Source organism: Chaetura pelagica, unplaced genomic scaffold, assembly GCF_000747805.2.
Source record: "Chaetura pelagica isolate M959 unplaced genomic scaffold, ChaPel_1.0 scaffold299, whole genome shotgun sequence".
Lineage (NCBI taxonomy): Eukaryota > Metazoa > Chordata > Aves > Apodiformes > Apodidae > Chaetura > Chaetura pelagica.
This window is the reverse complement of record NW_009954507.1, coordinates 694,711-715,737: the sequence shown is the minus strand read 5'-3', so window position 1 is coordinate 715,737 and position 21,027 is coordinate 694,711. Positions and strand designations below refer to the sequence as shown.

General features: G+C 37.4%; 1 protein-coding gene across 1 annotated transcript in view; it reads left to right on the top strand.

Annotated features, from left to right (window-relative positions):
- The window catches only part of ITSN1 (intersectin 1 (SH3 domain protein)), a 112,632-nt gene that overhangs the window by 62,612 nt on the left and 28,993 nt on the right, over window positions 1-21,027 (top strand). Inside the window, exons 20-26 of the mRNA XM_010004664.1 lie at window positions 1,979-2,223; window positions 3,805-3,964; window positions 4,824-5,029; window positions 5,737-5,819; window positions 7,913-8,079; window positions 14,854-14,899; window positions 20,180-20,301. Of these exons, the coding sequence (XP_010002966.1) occupies window positions 1,979-2,223; window positions 3,805-3,964; window positions 4,824-5,029; window positions 5,737-5,819; window positions 7,913-8,079; window positions 14,854-14,899; window positions 20,180-20,301 (1,029 nt within the window). The remainder of the gene's footprint in view (window positions 1-1,978; window positions 2,224-3,804; window positions 3,965-4,823; window positions 5,030-5,736; window positions 5,820-7,912; window positions 8,080-14,853; window positions 14,900-20,179; window positions 20,302-21,027) is intronic.

The following is a 21,027-nucleotide window of genomic DNA, read 5'->3' as shown; positions in this document are numbered from 1 at the left end:
GAACCGCTCAAGCATGTGGTCCATTTATTTCTGGGTTTGCTTTGAGTTTGTCGGGACTGAGACAGAAGATGACCCCAACAAAAAGCAGGAATAATGGATTGTTTTGCACCCATAGAGGGGTGTGGGATGCAAATTACAATAGGAGGCAAAGAGTCAATAACTGGCCTAAAGTGATGCAATCTGTCAGCAGGTCATGTTAGTACTCCTGGGACAAGCAGAACCACAGCAGCTTTGCTGCTTCAGTTTCAGGTGCTTCTAGGCACACGTCTGGTCCCACCTTTAAATCCAGAGCAACTAGTTTGCACCACTGCACGGGTTTTTTTGCCTCCTGTTTTTCCTGATGGGGATGTATTTTGTTAAAATCAGTAGAGTGAATTTGCAAGTGTTTTCCAACTTTAGATGCATCTAGCTCAAGACACTACAAAAATGCGATTTTTATATAACGTCATATACTGAAAACTCTTCTGACTGGAAAGGATGCAATTTAAAAAAAATTTTTAGCTCATGAAGCATTCTGTTATCAACAGATCCCTCACACTGATAGTGTATTTTTAGGAAATAGTGTCAGGTGATTTAGAAGTACAAATTTAAGCATCTCTGGCTCTTGTATTGTTATCTGGCACAGTCAACTCTTGAGTTACACTCTCATTTCAAACTCTCATGTATTTTGAAATGCTGATTGCTGCTGGCCTAAACATATGAGAGAAATTATTGCCAATGGCCAGCCACTGTAGGTTTGATCATCTGACTTTTCATTACCGGGCTGGTTTTACTGCTGACTTGACGGTTGGTGGGGAATCTGCAGCTACACAAGGCAGACTGTCGTACAAAGTAGGTGTTATTTACATGTCAAAGGTACCAATCCTATTAATATGTAACATTTGCTTGAAAACTTGAGATTCTTTCAAGCTACCAAAGACATTACATTGCTAGAACACCAAATGTACCAAAATTCTTGCTGTTACAATTATTGCCTTTTTTCTTCTAAAAAGTGTCTGCAGCTGACGTTGCCTTGGAGGTATTTAGCCACCTCATCAGTTCACCAGGGCTAGCAGTAGTGAATTATGTTTCTTCTGTGATTCTTGCTGAATGTGGTTACCTGCAGCTCACAGAATTCAAACTGTTCTCTTTTGTTGGAATAGCAGATTAAAAGACAGTAGTCTGTCGGTAGAGCTTGGAGAACAAATGTTTCAGAAAATTTTACAGGAAAGTGTGAAATTTGCAAAATCACAGCTTAATGCAATTATAATGATCAATAAGTAGGAATACAAGTACAGCTGCAAAAACATCCCTGTTTCATCCTGTCCTTTAGGACTTGGCAAAGATGTCAGAGTGAAGGGAAAGAAGAGAGGGCTGCTGATTTACATATGAAAACTTACCGTGGAATTGTTTTGTATAAATACACTAGCAAATCTGTGGGCTTGTTTTGAATTGTTTGATGGGGATTTTTAAATTTTTTTTTGTATGCTATGGGTTTTTTATTTTCTGTAAGAGAAAAAAATCCAGGAAAACTTGTTAAAAACTGCATTTTATGTTACGTAAATCAGAAATACCAATATTTAAGGGATTTCTCTAGAAGTCACTTCTCCCAAGTCTGCTGTACTATGACAGACTTTCAAGCAACTGTTTAAAAACCCATGCTAGGCTTACATATTAGGACTGAAATAAACCTTTGTTGTTTTATCACCAAGAAATCCTTTTTTTTTTTTGGCTTGGGGGAAAAAAATAGATAATTGCAAAGCATTGCAAAATGTTCCCTTATCTGTTAGTACACCATAGATAGAAGGCATAGCTGTCAACATTGTCCTTCAGAGGTAAATAACAACAACAAAATTCTACCTAGATGGAACTGGTAATGAAGGTGTCATGTCTCTCTTAACTAGAGAAAGTTAATTACTGTGGATGAAATGGATTGTTTTAAGTAAAAATTCCATTTGTGTGTTATGTTTCTTAACTTTCTAAATGAATGCATCTACAGGTGGATGAAAGTCAAACTGGAGAACCAGGGTGGCTTGGTGGAGAACTGAAGGGGAAAACTGGATGGTTTCCTGCAAACTATGCAGAGAAAATACCTGAAAACGAAGTTCCAGCTTCTGTAAAGCCAGCAGTTGAGGCTGCTGCTGCACCTAAAGTTTCCGTGCATGAAACTGCTACATCAGTGGAAACTCCGGCTTCTACAGAGTGTAGCACAACTGCTAATAACTGGGCAGACTTCAGTTCAACGTATGTTTGAGTAGTGTGTATGCTTAAGTATGGTGGAGTCCTTTTTAATTGATTTGGCTGTAATGGCAATTAACACAAAGTATCACGATCAAATAGGTTTTCTGAAGTAAATTTTTTTTTCCGTAGTAAGCTATTAGAATTGCAGCCTTGTGGAAATTTAACCATGTCCTGAACAATGCAGAAGGACACATCACAAAGAGGAGACATTCCCAAGTGGTGGTGGTGACGTGGTGGAAATCCCAATCTTCTTTCTCTTAAATTTTGTTGACACCAATCCTCACTGAAGCTTTTCAACTTGGATTATGCAAAAAATTATAACAGAGTTAAAACATGAAAAGATGATTTATCAATTCCTTATCAAAAACATTAGTAAGACTGATGCAAATAGAACATATGGCCCTCCCTAGATGTCTTGTTAATGCAACTTAATGCTCTGTGCAGTATTATCAAGCTTATGTAAGAGTTGTTGGATAAGTAATTATCTTATCTTTTGATCATATAATACATATTTATAAATTAAAAATATAAATATCTTACTGCAATATTACTGTACATAATGAGTTCTATTTCAACATTTTCATCAAGTAGGTCACAGTAGCAATTCTAGTTATTTAAACTTTTTCTGTTTTACCAGAAACAGTAATTTTTCAGGAGGGGGAGGGTAAGACTAAATCTTGAGCTTCCAGGAGATGTCTGGCACATATTATTGGTCTTTTTGTTTTGAATAAATAATACTTTTGTTTCTACCCTAAGTGGATGTTGCATGCTTTCATGCTTTTCGTAACAATTAATATTAAGTTTCAATACAAAGTGAGCATTTTTATTAATAATACTGTGCTTGACATGATATAGGAGTTAGGGATGTTTTTGGACACTGCTACAATCTAGGTGGAAAACAGTTGGTTACTCAAATTAATAGCACAAGCAACACACAAAGAAAACTTGAGGTTTTAAGATAAGTGCTTCATTTACATTCCTAGATTTCAGGGGATTTTGTTCATTTAACAGGGTATTTGGAGGTAGAGATGTGGATTATGAGATCTAGTAGGCATTTTAAAGCATAAGAGATAACATAAAGGATAAGAGGTTGCACAAAACTCTGAAGAGTCGAAAGAAGTCAGTAGGAAACCATTCTAAGCAAAAGAAAAAAGTTAAGGATTTTAATTGAGAAGCACTAAAATATTGTATGAGGGGAAGGGATGTGAGAGGTCAGTGATGAGCAGGTTTGAAGATTTCAAACTGATTTTGAAGAGAATTTTTTTTTTTTTTTTCTCTCACATTGCCTCTTCCCAGTGTGTTTAATATACTGCACTACTTGAACTTCAGTTATATTAAGGCACAGTTAAGAAATGAAACTAAATTACAGGATCAGCTGTCCTTAAGTAGCAAGGACAAGCAACTGTATTTGGAAATTGCCTTTTTAAGATAAATGTATTGTTAGCTTATGTTTGATTGCACTGCTTCCACCTGAGAGTTATGGTGCTCATCAAACATTCAGTTAAAAGGGAGTAGCCTAGAATGTGACTATTTTTTTTCTTCACAATCTTCCTTCATGACTTATGTCACTATATTTTTTTTCAGATGGCCAGCAAACACTAGTGAGAAACCAGAGACTGATAACTGGGATGCCTGGGCAGCTCAGCCCTCTCTGACTGTTCCCAGTGCAGGGCAGCTGCGGCAGCGATCGGCCTTCACTCCTGCCACTGTTACAGGGTCATCTCCCTCTCCTGTCTTGGGTCAGGTGAGCACCTATATTCATGAAAAGTATTCTGGCCCAGCACAAAGGTTTAGAAAACCAAGTATGGACACTAACTGTGCGTTAAGACAGTACCCTGAGATGGGTAAACTGTTTCAGTTGGATGAACAGGTAGTGTACATCCATTTGCAAAACCCATGGCAGAATTTAACATGAAGCTGTTTCTCTTCTGCTCCTCTGCTGGCTTTTTTTAAACTTTGGTGGACCAGTCTTAATGTTTTGGAAGGATGCCAGTTGTGGGTCAGTTCTTTGGGGCTTTCCTGAGTCACATGACAATAACCTTCACTCCAAAGTAGATTATGTAGTTAAGCGGAATAGCAATGGCAAAGCTGCACATCTGATACATTCCATCCATCTGTTAAGGCATTTATTTTTCCTCAGCTGAACAACATACTGTTCCTGTAAGCTAGTATGTTCTGAAAAATGCTAAATATCTTGGTATCTGAGACTATAAAAAAGTTGGCATGTACAATGAATAACTTGGAGCAAAGCATCATTTTCCATAAAGTTTACTTTAAATCTTGCCAAAATAGCTTCATGAAAGTTTATTATATGTATATCTTAGTTGTAAAACTTTATTTAACTTATTAAGCAAAACCTCTGATAACTTTGCATGGTATTGATTATGTGTTAACAGCTAGAAATGTAGGAGGAATGTAAACATTTCTGATACTACTTTGTAAGTTTAATTGTCTTGCTTTGCTTTATACAGCTGAGGGACAGTCTGAGTATTTTGTTGCTATATAAACAGCCTAAGAATATAATTCCTTAAGCAACTTTCTTTATTAAAGGTGATGGTGCATGACTGGCTTCTCTCTCTTTTCTTTTTTTTTTATTCCATTAGGGTGAAAAAGTAGAGGGGCTTCAAGCACAGGCTTTATATCCTTGGAGAGCAAAAAAAGACAACCACCTTAATTTCAACAAAAATGATATCATCACAGTTTTGGAGCAGCAAGATATGTGGTGGTTTGGAGAGGTTCAAGGACAAAAGGGGTGGTTTCCCAAGTCATATGTGAAGCTTATTTCAGGCCCCATTAGGAAGTCAACCAGGTATTTGATTTGCTTTTGCCATACTTTACTTCTATACTGTGATAGTTAAATAAATATGAAGAGTTGCTCACTTAAATTTTAAACTTCTGCATCTACTCTGTAAAAATGCTTTTTTGATATGACTCAATTCTGGGGAGTTTTTACTTCCAGCTCTGGAAATTCATGTGAGGAATAAGAAAACTGACCTCAGTTCTCCTTGGGTCATGTATCGCCAACAAAAGATCTAAAGATTAATGAAAAATCTTAATTTTATGTGGTTTGTAATGAAAAGATTAGTATATTGGATTTTATGAATTACAGCTGTGTAAATCATAGCTTCTCTTTCCCCAAAATAAAATGGTGTACCTCAAAACTTAATCTTTTATCATTATTCTTGGAGGATGAAATTATCAAAATCTGTTTCTGTGTAACGTGGAGGCACCATTAACATTAGTAATATACATAAGAATGATTTTAGAGCCTTTTTTTTCCTGAGGGAAAAGAGCAGGTGCAGAAACTGGCGTATTTAAGGCAGTTACCTAAATGTAAGTAGGACTGGCCATTGTACTTAAAAGCTTTAAGTTGCACATTTACTGTGTCTTCTTTTAAATGGTAGAGAATTGCTTATGGGTGCATATGCAATTTATGGGTTTTTTTTAGATTTAAATATGATAATAGTTCTTCTAAATATATTTAATTTCTTGAATAACCATTATTTTCTTCTAAAGCATGGATTCTGGTTCCTCAGAAAGTCCTGCTAGTTTGAAAAGAGTAGCATCACCAGCAACAAAATCAACTATGTCAGGTGAAGGTAAGCATTTCAAACTGAATGGCACTAATAGTATTTTTCTTTGTAATTAAACAGAATAAGATTGGGTCTGTTAAAATTCAAGTGCAAATCAATTTCCTTCTAGGATGATTTAAAATTATTATAGTTGTGTATGTAGAAGAAATAATTTCACATGCCATTAAAATGTCTTCTGTAGTTTGTACTGTGTCTTGTGTAAATATTTTGGTATTCCAGTCTGGAACTTTTTTTTGCAGAGAACCAAATGAGCACATCTGTACATGTACTTCATGATGTTAGGAATTATTAATACATCTTTCATTTTCACCCAAAGCTCATTTCCAATGCCCTATTAGAGCTTTTACTTGAAAAAATTACAGTCAGTAATAGAATGTTGTGATCCTCATGGTCAAGGCTACCTGTCATTTTTCAAGATGGAGCCTGGGACACAGGCAGATAATTGTCAGGCCTCTGAAGGGTTTTAAAAGACTTGCATTCCTGGCTATTACCACCCTTCAGCTGGAGGCTGATGTCTCCACACCAGCTGTGTTAATAGACTGTGCAGGCACTCTTAATACATATCAGTGCAAAGTCAGTTAGCTTAATTGAAATCACAGTCAGAGTAAATCAATGAATCTAAATACAGGTTACAAATTAACATATTTTTCATAAAATCATGGCCTAAGTTTTTTAACTTGGATTTTACATACAATTTTAAATGCAAGAGTCCTTCAGGTTAATAATGTATTTAATTTGCCACTGGCATGAACACTACAGAAATTAAAGAGGAAATGGTAAAGGTCTCTGTAACAAGGAAAGTGAAATAATAAGTAATTTCAAAATATAACTAGTCTTGCTCAATATGTATTTGAGGAAAAGTAATTGTAGAAATGCACAGTATTTTTTGTAAAGTATGTGATATCTCAGGTTATATGTTTGTATTAAATATGAGTACTGCTTTGTAATAAAGCATTTTTTTTAAAGCTGTGTTTTTAAGGAATAATAAAGCATGGATTGAGCATATTATATTGCATGTAAAGGATTTGAGAAGAATTCCATGTGTATAGCATACATCACAATATTTAATGTGTGTGTTCATATGCATGTGCAGGCAAACAGATGTGTATGTTCTTCAGCTGCAGTTGTTACCATATCTTAGCTTTCATTGAGGATAGTAATTGTGGTTTGAGTTCTTGCTGAACTTCCTCAAAGCTAAGCTTTTTGATGAGATTTACTGTTCAAGCAAATAGAACAATTGCCAGCTGCAGTGGAACATTTGAATGTTTTAGTTACATATGCTTGGAAATCTTCCTGAAACCTTGTGAAGCTCTTTTAGGTCCAGAGCTTGTCCTAGAAGCAGAGGAGATAATCTTTAGAAATCTGTTTTGTGCCCATGTAAAGTGCTGAGTTAAATTAAAATGTATCAAGTTGTATTGCAAAGTGTTCCTGAATAGTCTGAAATTCTTCTTTGTAATAATTTTTGTAAAAAAATTTCATGTAGTTCTGTGACTGAAATATGCATTGTGTTTCTCAACATCAGTCTGCTTGAGTGTTTTTGCACTTGAATACTGAGTAGTTGACTGTGTTTTAACACAACAGAACACATTCAGGCTTTGTCTTAACATTTCCCAACCATCTGTTGCTTAAGATGCAACGAGATGTGCACTCTTCATGCAAAGCTTCAAGTAATGAAAGAATTCATTGTATACAAGAGCCAAACAGCATATGTAAAATGAATACTGTATCTACAGATATTTGGATACTGAGGCTTTCCATCCCCAAGTCTGATAATTCTAGTCATCAGCACAGAACACAAAGCATTGGGAAATGTTTTCAGGCTAATTTCTGATATAAATTAATAATTTTTATATGTTTTAATTATGCTAGAAAATTATTTAAAAAAAATAATCCCCTAGAAACAGTCTTTTGTTAGATTGTATTTAGTTCTAATGTCATTTATTGCATTGAATAGGGAGGTTTCTCTAAATAGTAGTTAATAAATTTGTCTTCTGTGTAGCCTGTAGATAGACTACATTTTATTAGTTAGGTTTTAGAAATTGTAATTGAGTAGTTTATCAAGTGTTTTCCCATGTTTTGTGTTTATTTCCTTCTTACAGAGTATATTGCTATGTATACTTATGAGAGTTCTGAACAAGGAGACCTAACTTTTCAACAAGGTGATATGATTCTTGTGACAAAGAAAGATGGCGACTGGTGGACAGGAACACTGGGTGATAAATCAGGAGTTTTCCCATCTAATTATGTGAGACTCAAAGATTCTGAGGTAGAGACATTAAAATGTTATAAAATTGGGCTGCGGGAGGTATGTTTTATTTGGTCTTGTGGTGATAGTTGCAAGTCAGATCATAAAGGAAGAAAAAATATCTTGCAGTTTTACTGAATGTGAGATTGGAAAGAAAAAACAGTACTAGTTGCTTTTTAGAACATAGTGTCATCAGTAACTTTGTGGATCATATATTAGATAAATTTGCATATGCTAATAGTTAACTTGGCAGTTTTGTAGAGATAAGTCAGAATAGCTATGACTACTTTGTTCCCCAGGTAAGTTTTGATGACTGAGTTGCATCTTACTGCCATTATTTTTTTAAAAGTTACATAGAGAGTAATTATTTCAGTATATTCTCTTTTTTTCCCCCTCTGTTGTGATTTTCTTGCAATTAAGGGGAAAAAAATTCAAAGCAAAACTTAGCTAACTGCTATATTTATTTGAAAGTTCTTGACTGAATAGTACAAGTTCTATTTAATCTGATTTTTATCCTGGAATACTTCAACAGGACATGTCCATATTATTTTTTTTTCTTTCTTTTTAGGCATTCTCAAGACAGGTGTTTTCTCATTTTTAGTCCTCATCTGTTTGAGAGATAATTCATTGACTAGTAGGAATTAGCTTAGAGTCATAGTTGAATATAACTCTAATCTCTTCACGAAGAGTTCTTGTTTATGTCTTTTGAGAATATAAGGAGTTTTAAAAGTAAATAAATGAGGAAAAAATACTGCATTTTTAGAAATCTAAGTAGTAAGGCTTTTTCCACAAGTCTTGAATTCTGTGTGTATGTGACACAACTCAATGAAAGACTGTGTCTGCAATACAGAGTTTGAATAAAATCACTCCTTAAAGTTATTTCTGTTGGTGGAAAAGCTGAAGAATAAAACTTGCAGTGAAGTATATAGCTGTAGAAAGACATTATATAATACATTTCTAGATAGTAGAGAAATTTCAGTAACATACGCTGAGGCAGGATTAAAAAAAATTGTAGTTAATGAAATTTAGATTGGGAGATTGGGGTGATTGGGAGAAATAGTAATGTGATGTTTTCAGAAACACTTTAGAAACTTTTCTCATCTATATTTTGCATCATGTAAACGTTTTCTTCAGTCCCTAACACTCCTAGTATGAAAATGAATCAGTTTTATATTATGGAAGTTCTATCCCAGTTTTGATTAATTGTTCCCTTCTGTTGTGAGGTACACTCTTTTTACACATGCTAAAAATGTACTTTCATAGAGTAAAGCTATAGAACCATTTAGGCTGGAAAAGACCCTTAAGATCAGAGTTGAACCGAAACCCAACACTCCAGGCCCACTGCTAAACTGTGTCCCTAAGTGCCACATCTACAGGTCTTTTAAATACCTGCAGGGATTGTGACTCAATGACTTCCCTGAGCAGCTTGTCCCTGTGCTTGACAACCCTTTCAGTGCAGAAATGTTTCCTTATATCCATTCTAAACCTCCCTTGGCACAACTTGATGTCATTTGCTCTTGTCCTATCTCTTGTTACTAGGGAGAGAAGACCGATCCCCAGCTCACTGTCACCTCCTTTCAGGGAGTTCTAGAGAGCAATATGCTCTCCCCTCAGCTTCCTTTTCTCCAGGCTGAACAACCCCAGCTCCCTCAAATGCTCCTCCTAAGACTTGTGCTCCAGACCCTTCACCAGCTTTGTCCTTCTTCGGAGTCACTCCAGCACCTCAATGTCTTTTTTGTAGTGAAGGGCCCCAAACTGAACACAGTACTCAAGCTGTGGCCTCACCAGTGCTGAGTACAGGGGGATAATCACTGCCCTAGTCCTGCTGGTCACACTATGTCTGATAGAAAATGAAGATATATAATCCATTCTAAATGAGCACAGGTACAGTCCTATCTGCCACGCTTTTGCTGCTGCTGCTGTCTTTCATCTGACCTGTTAATAAGCCAGTTCAGGATGCTAAGCAGAATAGAAAAGTAGTCCAGTAGAAGTAATACAGTAATACATACTTCTAAGGTGGTAATCTGAATTAGCTCAGCAAGGGTTATAAAAATGACAGTACTAGAATTAGTACATTGGGAGAGTAGTGAAGGAGGCAGGATTGCCTCAGCATCAGCCCATGAGCTGGATTTGAACTGCATTCTTAGCTGGCTTTTTTGTTAAATACTAAATTTTAGAAGTGAAACGTCATACCTTAAACTTGGATAAGTTTTTGAATATGCCTGTGGTCATTCCTACTTTCCTGTTGCATCAAATCTAGTGACTATGGAGCAGCAGACAAAGTTGGATCAGGTCCCAGACTTAATCTTTCACTTTAATCATTCATTTAGTGGAAGCGCTGTAGCTGTGGCCCTGTGGAACCCATTAAAGCAGACTAGCTTGTCTTTTTGAGAATTAAATTGTGTACAGTAGTAAGTTGTGGTGTTGGGCAGTGTATAGGTTTACACTGACAACAGAGCTCAGTGAGAGTCTGAACAAGAAATTCTGAACTTTCTGTCCCGAGGTCTAGCTGCTTGATTCTCCTCTGTGCAGTGCAACATCCCTTTAGTTGTGAAAGTGGACGTGTGTGTGTGTGTGTCAGTATCAGGGATTTTATCTAGTCAAGAAAAGCACCCCTTTTTGCAGTCCAGGGTGTGGATTGTAGTTCAGTCCTCCCAGTAATTTTTCACATACATCAAAAAGATGGTGGCTTGCACTCTGGAGGTGTAGGAACAAGCGTACAGATAATTGTCTAACCTTGGAATATCTTGTGATCATGAAACCATTCCCTAAATCTCTTTAAATTACATGTAAGTTCATATTGTAGGTGATGAGTGGGGACTTGCACTGTCAGCTGTGAGGCTTGTTTCACAGAGAAATAGTAATAGTTGCTAATTCGTTACTTAACCTCAGCTGTATTCTTGTTTGTTATTTCTGAGTTTCCCTTGAACTTTTGTGAAGGAACTGTTTTTGTTTTCCCTTAATATATTCTCAACAGAGTTTAGTCTCAAAATCTGGGATTTATATTCAGATATGCAGAGCTGCCTTTTGTATGCCTTTAAAGACTGGATGCTTGTTCTGTCCAGTGAGAGACAGGCACATATATTGGCATAAATCTTTGTAAAGAACTCAGACATATAATACTGAAAAATATCTCAACTTGTCTAGGGCTGAAACAGCTAAATGCAGTTCATCAAAAAGTGCTCCAGCTGCCCTTTTTGCTGGTGAAAATCACATCTTCAGATAAAATCTTGATGAGAGGGAGGAAAAAGCCTACAGCTCATGGAGATCTCGGTATCCGGGATGCATATTTTCATTAAGTGATTCATATGCCCTGCAGGACATATTTCATGTTCCAAGTGGATAATTGCCATTACACATACAGTGTTTTGCTATTCAGCTTGTTCACAGAGCCAGTTTTTACAAAGAATTTCACAATAGTGGCTGTCTGTTAACTTTCAGATGTGCCGCTGTGCTTGGACAGCTGGCTGATTGTGGAAAATGTTACTGAAAGAGTAAATTAATTTAATATGTTCTGCACTATTGACTTAGGCCCAAAGGAAAATAAGACAGTGCTGATCTTTCAACAGCAGGCATAGAGAGTTTAGAAATGGTTGCAAGTCCCAAACTACCAATGGTTTAGACATCAGAAGAATTTTTTTTTACTTTGTTCTTCTCTACCTAGTCCCAGGCTACCCATTCACTTCAGAACGCTAAATTAAACTGTTTCTTGTTCCTTTAATCTTCAAATTATTAAGAGAGTGATTGTTCTTCAAATAAACACCGGCACTAGTTCATGGTCTATTCTCAGAGTGGACCTCATTAGATTGAGTTAGATGGATACAGATCTGTAACAGGATTTTATTCTACTCTGCGTTTTGTGAGACTAGTGATAGTTACCTCTGTATAAGGTATGGAGTTCATATGGTGGACTCTATGACTGCCTTAAAGGAAACTAAAGAGGTGGGGATGAGTCTGTTCAATGAAGTTACAAGTAATAGGACAAGAGGTAAGGGCCTCAAGTTGCACCAGAGGAGGTTGGTCTTTTCCCTCTAGTAACAAGCAACAGGACAAGAGGAAATGACCTCGAGTTGCACTGGGAAAGTTTTAGATTGAATATAAGGAAGAATTTCTTCACTGAAATGGTTTTCAGGCATTGCAGTAGGCTGCACAGGGCAGTGGTTGAGTCACCATCCCTGGAGGTATTTGAGTCATATAGACATAGTACTTAGGAATATGGTTTAGTCAAGGACTTCGCAGTGTTAGGTTGGCAGTTGGACTCGATGATTTTGAAGGACTTTTTCAACCAAGGTAATTCTGAGATTCTGTGACTTGTAAACTCACAAATTTAGACACCTCTAGTTATGAAACTTTGCATAAACATCCTGAAAACAGTAACAGTCTGAATGTTTTTAATCTGGATTCTAAGAGTCTGACGGTACAACACAATTGGCAAGTCTACTGCTGTGTCTTACTAAATTAATGAAGCAAGTTCTGCTTTACTGTTTCAAAACTTGTCATAAAATATCCTCAAATGCCGTTAGTGTCTCAAGTGTGCAAAGGGGAAATAGAATGTGTTTCTCTGAACAGAAAGAATGTAAAATACTACTTCTTATCCTGAGCGGATCAGAAGTTTGGTCCATCTTAGATGCACTATTTATTATTTACTGAAGTACTGCAGGACTTCTCTATTTATTTCTTCTGCTTTTTTACCAATGAGTTAGAGAATTCTCAAACAGAATTTAAGTTCAGTCTGGTCAAGGTCATTCTGAAGCTTCTCTCAAAATAATCTCTGTGTTTAGCAGTTAAATGTAAAGATGCAGTATCACAGTCTGTTTTATCTGTCCATATGCTACTAATCTGACAACATGGATGTAGTCTAAGTAGTATTTTGAATGCGTATTTTCTCTGAAGGTCCAAACACTTTATTGAGGAGAAGGGATGGTGAAATACTTTTCAAAGCAGAATTAATTCCTAATATTACTGTAACCATGTCAGTTGTCACCTTAGGTTCCATACTTTTTAATCTTTCCTATCTGGGATTATTGATGGACCCGCAGCCACTTCGTCTGGACCATCTTCTCCTTGTCCCCATATCTAAAATTAGTCTTTGTATCCAATCTCTGCATGATGCTTTCCTGTTTAACTTTTTTTTTTTATGGAGGTCACAGTGGACTAAGAGAAAGGTGGAGAGCTGAAGAGAGAGATAGGAACATAGGGAAGAAAGGAGGATTTGCTGACCTTGTAGGAATTATCTATAATTAATCTTACAATGACAAGAAAGTAGCACTGAGTCAGCAGTATCTAAGTGTCATTTAACTTAAAGCATCCACTTCCCACAGTCTTCTGAATTTAAGTTGCAAAATCTGAAAAAAAAAATAATCATGGTTTACTAGATATATTTAAGGTGCTTTGGTGCCAAATTAAAAAGAAAATAGATCTTCACATCCCCACTCTTACCTTCTAGTACCAGTAACAGCTTGTGAGGGAGTCAGTGCCAAGTCAGCTGGGTTTTCTGCTGTTATTGGATAGTCATGGATTGAATAAACCATGTTGTGAGGTGTTGAGAGTTTGTAAGGAGGATACTAAAACAGAAGTTGAGGGGAGGTTGAAGTGCTGGGAGTCTTGCTTGGAGGCAAGGTGATATTTATGATTATCCAGCATTTCTGACCAGAGTAGAGTTTAGATTTGTTATGTTGCTGTTACCCATATCAAAACTATTTATTGCAAAAGATAAGACTACCAATGTACTGGGAAGAAATTGAAGTAATTATTTAGGGGGCAAGGGGAAGCTGTTCTAGACAGGGATGGTGACTAAAAAAGTTGGAAGATGACTGAGGAAGGGAGGCATGTAAGGGATAGACTTGAGACCACACACTGTTTTGAATACTGTAATTGCATGTGTATGAGTAGTCCTGTGATTGCATTAAAATAAGAAATAAAGATAACGCTTCCCAAATAACTGGTGGTCTAAAGGGAAAAGATTTATCTTTTTTTTTCCTTTTTTTTTTTTTTTCTTTAGGAAGATAACTCTGAGTTTGTAAATTATGAAAGCTTTTCATGTTGAATTTCATCTTTCAGTATTGCTCTTCTCCTACACATAACTGAACTGAACTAATTTCACTGTTGGCTTGAGTTCATGTGGCTGTTCAAAGGCTCTTCTTGCAAATCTCTTGGCCTGGATGATAATGATGTCCACTCTGTCTAGGTTAAGAGGAAATAGCTACATATACAGAGCACCTTGCTATTCAGTGCCCTGTGCTCTCACTTGGGCACAAAAATGGGGGTGAGGCTTTTACTGCTGCAACACACACCACCAACAAAGGTCTCATGACTTGTCTTAAAGATGCAGTGACTACTCAGACTTTGATAATGTGCCATATGAGAAATTTTATAACCACAATATGGGCAGTATTGAAATAATTATGTCCAGTTAGTTTTTTAGGAATATTTGCAATCCAACCATTTGTGGAGTTGAAAACTATTGTTGCTTTAACTTGACAGAATTCACATTCTGTAGCTATGCAGATTTATTTACAATTCAAATGCTATGTAATTTGGAATTACACTGGTAGTTCCATGAAAGGAGGCAGAGTTCAGGAAGGATGTCTACACATTTGTATAAGTAGTCACCTACTTCCATACACTGCTTGGTATTTATTGCCATCTCAAATATGAAGGCTTCTGTAAGAATTAATCTTCCTGGGAGAGATATGTACTTGTGTAGTGTGTTAAAAGTGAAGGATAGGAGATAATTTTAATATACTGGAGAAATAAATATGAGTGCTAAACTTATGTTTTACTTTCTATTTCAAGGCTCCTGGAGCAGCTGGAAAAACAGGAAGCTTAGGGAAGAAACCTGGTGAGTCAGCACCGTATATCTGTTCTTAGGTACTTAAGTTGAATGGCGACAAAATCTGCTCCATGAAAATAAATTGTTTGCTGTTGGTAATTTTGTAGTAATTTGCAGTGTTGAAAACTGTTGTCTATAATAAAATAATGCATAATCTGTCAATCCTTCTGTCTGGCATGTATCAATCACTAAATATCATGTAGCTAGAGAATAAAAACCTACTTGCTCAAAAATGAACATAAGCTTCGTGATAGATTGCTGAGCAGAACAGTGGAAGCCTTCAAAAAGCCCAAGTTTCCCAGTGCCTCTGAAAATGGAAGTACACGTTCTTACTGTGTGGTTTTCCAGAATTTTGCCCAGAATGCTACTCAATATGATATACACAGTCGCTGTGAGCTCTTGTGCCTGCTTCTCATTTTCGAGAGCACATGCCTTGTATCCAAGCTGTTGGATAGGCTTATTATTGCCTGTCAAGCCTGGTCATATTGGAGAAGAGGATGTTGCAGGTTACTTCTTGGATAGAAAGAGGTCCCCTGGCTCTTGGGGTGGAGGGAGTTGTCCTTCCAAACAGCAATTATGTTTCCAAAGGTCATTAGAAAAGTGCGTTCTTGACCACTGACAGGCATTTGTAGACTTTCCAGAAGACATCTCTTTTTTCCTTCAGTGTGTTTATTTGCTTTTGTACCAAATAAATGATTTTGCATTGAGCTGAACCAAAATAAACAGGGGGTACTCCGTGTTTCTGTTCTGTCTCTTTCTCTGAGACTTGTTCAGCTGCACAGTGAGGTGGTTTCAAGGATGTGACCTACTGAATCTTGCCTTATTTCCACATACATATATATGCGTATTTTATTTTGGGGGGAGAGGTTTTGCTTTTCCTCTCTGAACTGGTTCTCTATGTAAGTGTGTAAAAGGAGGGAGGGAAGACTGCAGCAGCTCCAACTTCATTTGGTTTATTTTACTCTCACATGTGAGTAAAAGGCTCCTCTTGTCAAGTCTTACTGATCCATCTATGGCAAGAAAGGCTTAGAAGTAAACTACTCCTGCCTTTCCTGACTTTCTTTGCATTATTAAAAATAATTGTGTTAATAGATACAAAACTCAAGAGTGGCAGACAAGAGTAGATATCTGGAATTGATACCTGGTAGGAACAGTGAGAAGATGCAGATAGGTCTGGCTGCTTTCCATGTCTGGAAGAATGGTGGATGTTAAGACTTCAGCCTGGAGTACCAGCCTTATTACCCACTGGTCTCCTGTATTTGAGCTTTCTGTGAAGTAGAGACTGGGGGTTGTTGACAAAAGGAGTGTTCAGAATCTTTCAGACTTTTAAGAACAGCTTGGCAACAATCCTGCCCATTTTTCAGCAAGGAGGTCCATGAATGTTTTCGGTATAAATGAGCTTCAAGTGCTCAGCCAATATAAGTGAAATGCTAATGAATGAGGTGAAATATTCCTGTTTATTCTAGAAGCAGAAAGACAAGTGAGTGGGAGTTGGTAAGACTGTGTTGAAGGGCAAGGGAAAAGAAACTGCTTTCTGTGAATTTAAGCAGCAATATGAGGACAATTAGATCTGTGAGAAGGAGCTTTTCTTTTTTCTTCTATTTTTTTTTTCTTTTCCTAAATATACCCATTTCAGTAGAGGCCACATTTTTGGCCCAAACTGTAATTGAATTGGATCTCTTCTCAGAAATCCAACACTTAAATAAATAAAAATTTAAAAGTCCTTCCTGGAAGGAAAGCTATTTCTGTTTTTTTTTAATTTTTTTTTTTTTTTTCCTGAGTTGTTTTCCTTGACTTTCTGGTTCTCTGTGGCATGCAGGAGCTGAATGCTAAACCTGTAATTCCTATTGTAACTTACTTAACACACAGTCCACAGTAAAAATTCTTCATGCTGCTGGTTGCTGAAACAGGATACTGGAAGCCTTGTAAATCACCTTTTTGTAGGTAAAAATGAGAAAATTCTTGTTTTGAGAGATGCAAGGCATAAGGCTTTTGTTCTTTTAGTATGATATGCTGAGTATTATAATTGCCATGGTAGTGAGAGAGGTTGTTGTCTGATTTAGAAAACAGTGATTGATTTTGATGATCTCCCACAGTTAATTTGCATGTGTCGCATGTGTTTATTTTGCTTCCCGAATGGCTCTAGGGTGGAGGAATTAATGTGATTCTATGGAAAAACCTGTGAGTCCAGGGGACTTGCAGACTTTCTACCAGTATAGCCATGTTTCCTGCCAGATAGCTGACTTGCTTTGCCTTTGTGTGGGACAGACTGTGCTGCTGCTAGCTTTCCTCTGTGTCAAACTTCCTGCTCTCCTATCATCACCTACTGTATTTTACTTAGAAATTCTTCCTTCTGTCTTCTGCTTTCACACTTTGTGTGCTCTTTATGTTCCAAATCCAGGTTTAAATCATCTTTCTGTCAGCTACTGGCTTTTTCATCACCAGTTTGGTTCTACCTCTGTGTGCCTGCCTTTCCCCTCTTTGAGTTATCTATCACGAGGGAAGCTCTCTGTAGTTAATTCAATGTTTGTCATTGTTTGCAGTGACCTCAGATTGCTTGTCGTCTTTCTGCCTCTTTATCCTCCTCGTTTATTTCTTGAATGCGCCTCTGGCAGATTTTAATTTTCCTAATCATCCTTTTCTTCTAAATTTAAAGTAAACCATCTGATCGTTTTCCTGGCAGTCTCCAAATCACATTAGTGCTGTGAGACAACAAAAACACCCACTGTTTCAAGGGTTATTGGCTTTGTGGTTTTCTCTGCCTACAGCTGCCTTTTCAGTGTTTGCTCCCTTTCTTTGCTGACTCACCTCTCCCTTCCCAGCCTGTGTGTGATGTGTTGTTACTGGGCTCTGTTGCTGTTTCTCTTGGCCACAGGAAGTTTGGTGCTTGTTGGCAGGGAGAGCCAAGTAAGAAGGTACTCAGGACTCTGTGACTTTCTTTGTACAGCTGGAGACCACTTCTGTGTACTTGCTCCCTTCAGTCTCAGTCCCTTTTCTGTTGTTGACATCTTGACCACTAATCCAGCTTGTTCTCCCTGTCACATTACTTTATAAAGGGACAAACTGATGGCAGGTGTGACCGTTCTCTGCTTAGTCTTCCAGAGCCAGTTGTTTAGGGTAGACTAGATTGAAAGTATATACAAAAAATAATCATAAGTGAAAATAACTGATGCAGATATTTTTTACAAAGTTTTTTAAATAAAAGCTAGAATCTCAAGCAGTGTCTTGATCTGAGGTCAGATAATTGCTGAGGTTTTTAATTAAGTTGGTTGTCTTTGCACTGGAACAGCTGAGACACATTTCTGTAATCTTGTACTACTGGCTGTGCTGTGGGCTTGTTCTAGAATAGTCTTTAAACCACAACCAAAGCCAGTAAAACTCAGTTTGATTGTCCTCAATTGTTTTTGATGCATTGCCAAATAAAAACCTCCTTTGTCTTAAATGTACTATTTGCTCCTTTGTCAGAATTTCATAGAATCATAGAACTATTCAGATTGGAAAAGACCCTTGGGATCACAGAGTCCAACCATCGTCCCTACTCTACAAAGCTCTCCCCTAAACCATATCCACCAACACCACATCCAAATGACCCTTAAACACATCCAGGGATGGTGACTCAGTCACCTCCCTGGGCAGCCAATTCCAGTGTCTAACCACTCTTTCTGTGAATAAATTATTCCTAATGTCCAGTCTAAACCTGCCCTGTTGCAGCTTGAAGCCATTCCCTCTTGTTCTGTCCCTGATTACCTGTGAAAAGAGACCAGCACCAACCTCTCTACAATGACCTTTTAGGTAGTTGTAGAGACTGATGAGGTCTCCCCTCAGCCTCCTCTTCCTCAGACTAAGCATTCCCAGCTCTGTCAAGTGTTCTTCATAAGATTTATTCTCTAGGCCCTTTACCAGCTTCATTGCCCTCCTCTGTACTCACTCCAGCACCTTGAGATCTGTCTTGAATTGAGGTGCCCAAAACTGGACACAACACTCCAGGTGTGGCCTCACCAGTGCTGAGGACAGGGGGACAATCACCTCTCTCCTTCTGCTGGTCACACCATTTCTAATACAAGCCAGGATGCTGTTGGCTTTCTTGGCCACCTGGGCACACTGCTGGCTCGCATTCAGCCACTTGTCAAAGGAAATTCCAGGAAAGATATTTCATAAAACAAAACCCCAAATTCCACATACCCCCCAAAACCGAAGCCTGAGGTAATTTTGTTTAAGAGAATGCTTAAGTGATGAATGACTATGTGTTGGGATCCTATTCAGCAGTAACAATACTTTTGTGCTTCCTGGGGTGTCTTGAGACCTTTTACAACTAAATCAAGACCACAAAAAAAGATCCCTACATATTCCCCTTAACTCATGGCTAAAAAGGGACTACATAAATGTAGCAGCCTCAAAGGTTCAGCTTACTGAAAGCTAAAAATTTGCCCCAAAACTACCATCTTTTTTATGAAAGGTTCCATATAATTGTAGTATTAAACATGTTCTCCGTCACCCTGATCATGATTTGATGACGTGTTAAACCTGACTTAAAAGCTGTCAGTGGGATGTCAAAATGCCTTCAGCTGCTTATAAGCTCCTGTCAGTTCAAATTAGTTCAACCCTGCGAGAGTTTGTGGTGACTAAGTTATCATCTGTCTTTCCACAAACACTTTAAAATGGAGTAAATGACATTGTCTACTTTGGCTCATTTAATGGAGAGATATTTGTGAGCATCAGATTCATGCTGTTCGGTGATCTAATAAGGGACCAGTATTGTATTTATGCTCATGGAATAAAAATATAAAAATAAATTCTGTTTGTTGCGTTTTCAAAACATTCTTTTTCTGTGTAATGTAGTGGTGAGAAACTTTCTACACGGTTGTAAGCTCTGTTACTGCAGCTTCTTCATTGTCATTAACAGATATCTCCTTTTATAAGGAGCTATGTCCAAACTGATGCTACAAAAATTTATTGGAATTTATTGGTATTTATTGTAAACCAGTATTATGACATTGATTTTAAGTGATACAGCTCTAGCGATAGTAGTTTTTCTTCTCCATTTCAAATATTTTTAGATACTACCCATATTGCTGCTGTACCTCTGTTGTTTTAGTCCTGTAGCACTGTGACCTGATTTGTTATATAATTGCTGCATGTTTTCATGGAACTACACAGATACATAACCATTTTATGGAAATAAAAAATGGATATACTGTGCGAGTGGGAATAGCAGAGCCAGAGTTGTATAGATTGTGTTCAGGCTTTTTTTCAAATTAACTTTTCTTTTTTTTTCCCCTGCTTCAACAGAAATTGCCCAAGTTATTGCCTCTTACACAGCAACGGGTCCAGAACAGCTTACTCTTGCTCCTGGTCAGTTGATTCTTATCAGAAAGAAGAATCCAGGTGGCTGGTGGGAAGGAGAGCTCCAAGTTAGTTACTGTTTGGTTTTTTTAAATAAAATTCCATGTAGAAAAAAACAACAACCCTCTTATTTTTTAATAGTTCAGAATTATAAATGTATGATAGTTAATTTTGAAAATGTTCTGAAATGAAGTGTTTACAAATAAAATGCCTTTATGTATACATATATATATTTACACACAAATATTCCACTTCCTTGAAGTAGAAATAACTTTCTAACAGCAGGAGGAAGCCATTGTGCCTCATTGAGTCAAGGATACCCATCTCATGAATCAGACCTAGCCTGCTGGTCCTCTCGTAGAGGCCCTTCACATATAAGAAAGGAGTGGATTTTAGGATGTATGATTTTGGATGCTTTTGAATCCTCCCAGTCTTGTGTCCCATAGTCTTCTTCATGTCAGCAAAAAAGCAGTTGTCCTGTCAGGTGGTGGGGAAAGCCAGCCATGCAGCAGGAGTGCATGGGACTGTTGGGTTAAGTGACAGGGTCTACTCTTATGTCCCATTCCAACAGTGACCAGCAGATACCTGTGTGCACTGTGAAAGAAGAGGCAGTACTGGAGTGCTCAGTCCTGCATGTCTTCCTAAGAACATTTCTAGATGGCTTCAGCCAAAAGTTTGGTTATCCCTTTTGTTGGAAGATTGAGAAATATTTTACAGCAGTGGTTTTTGTGAGATGCCCACTGCTTTTTCAGGTTACTTAATGAATGGGACAGTGTAGCATCCTGGTTTAATGG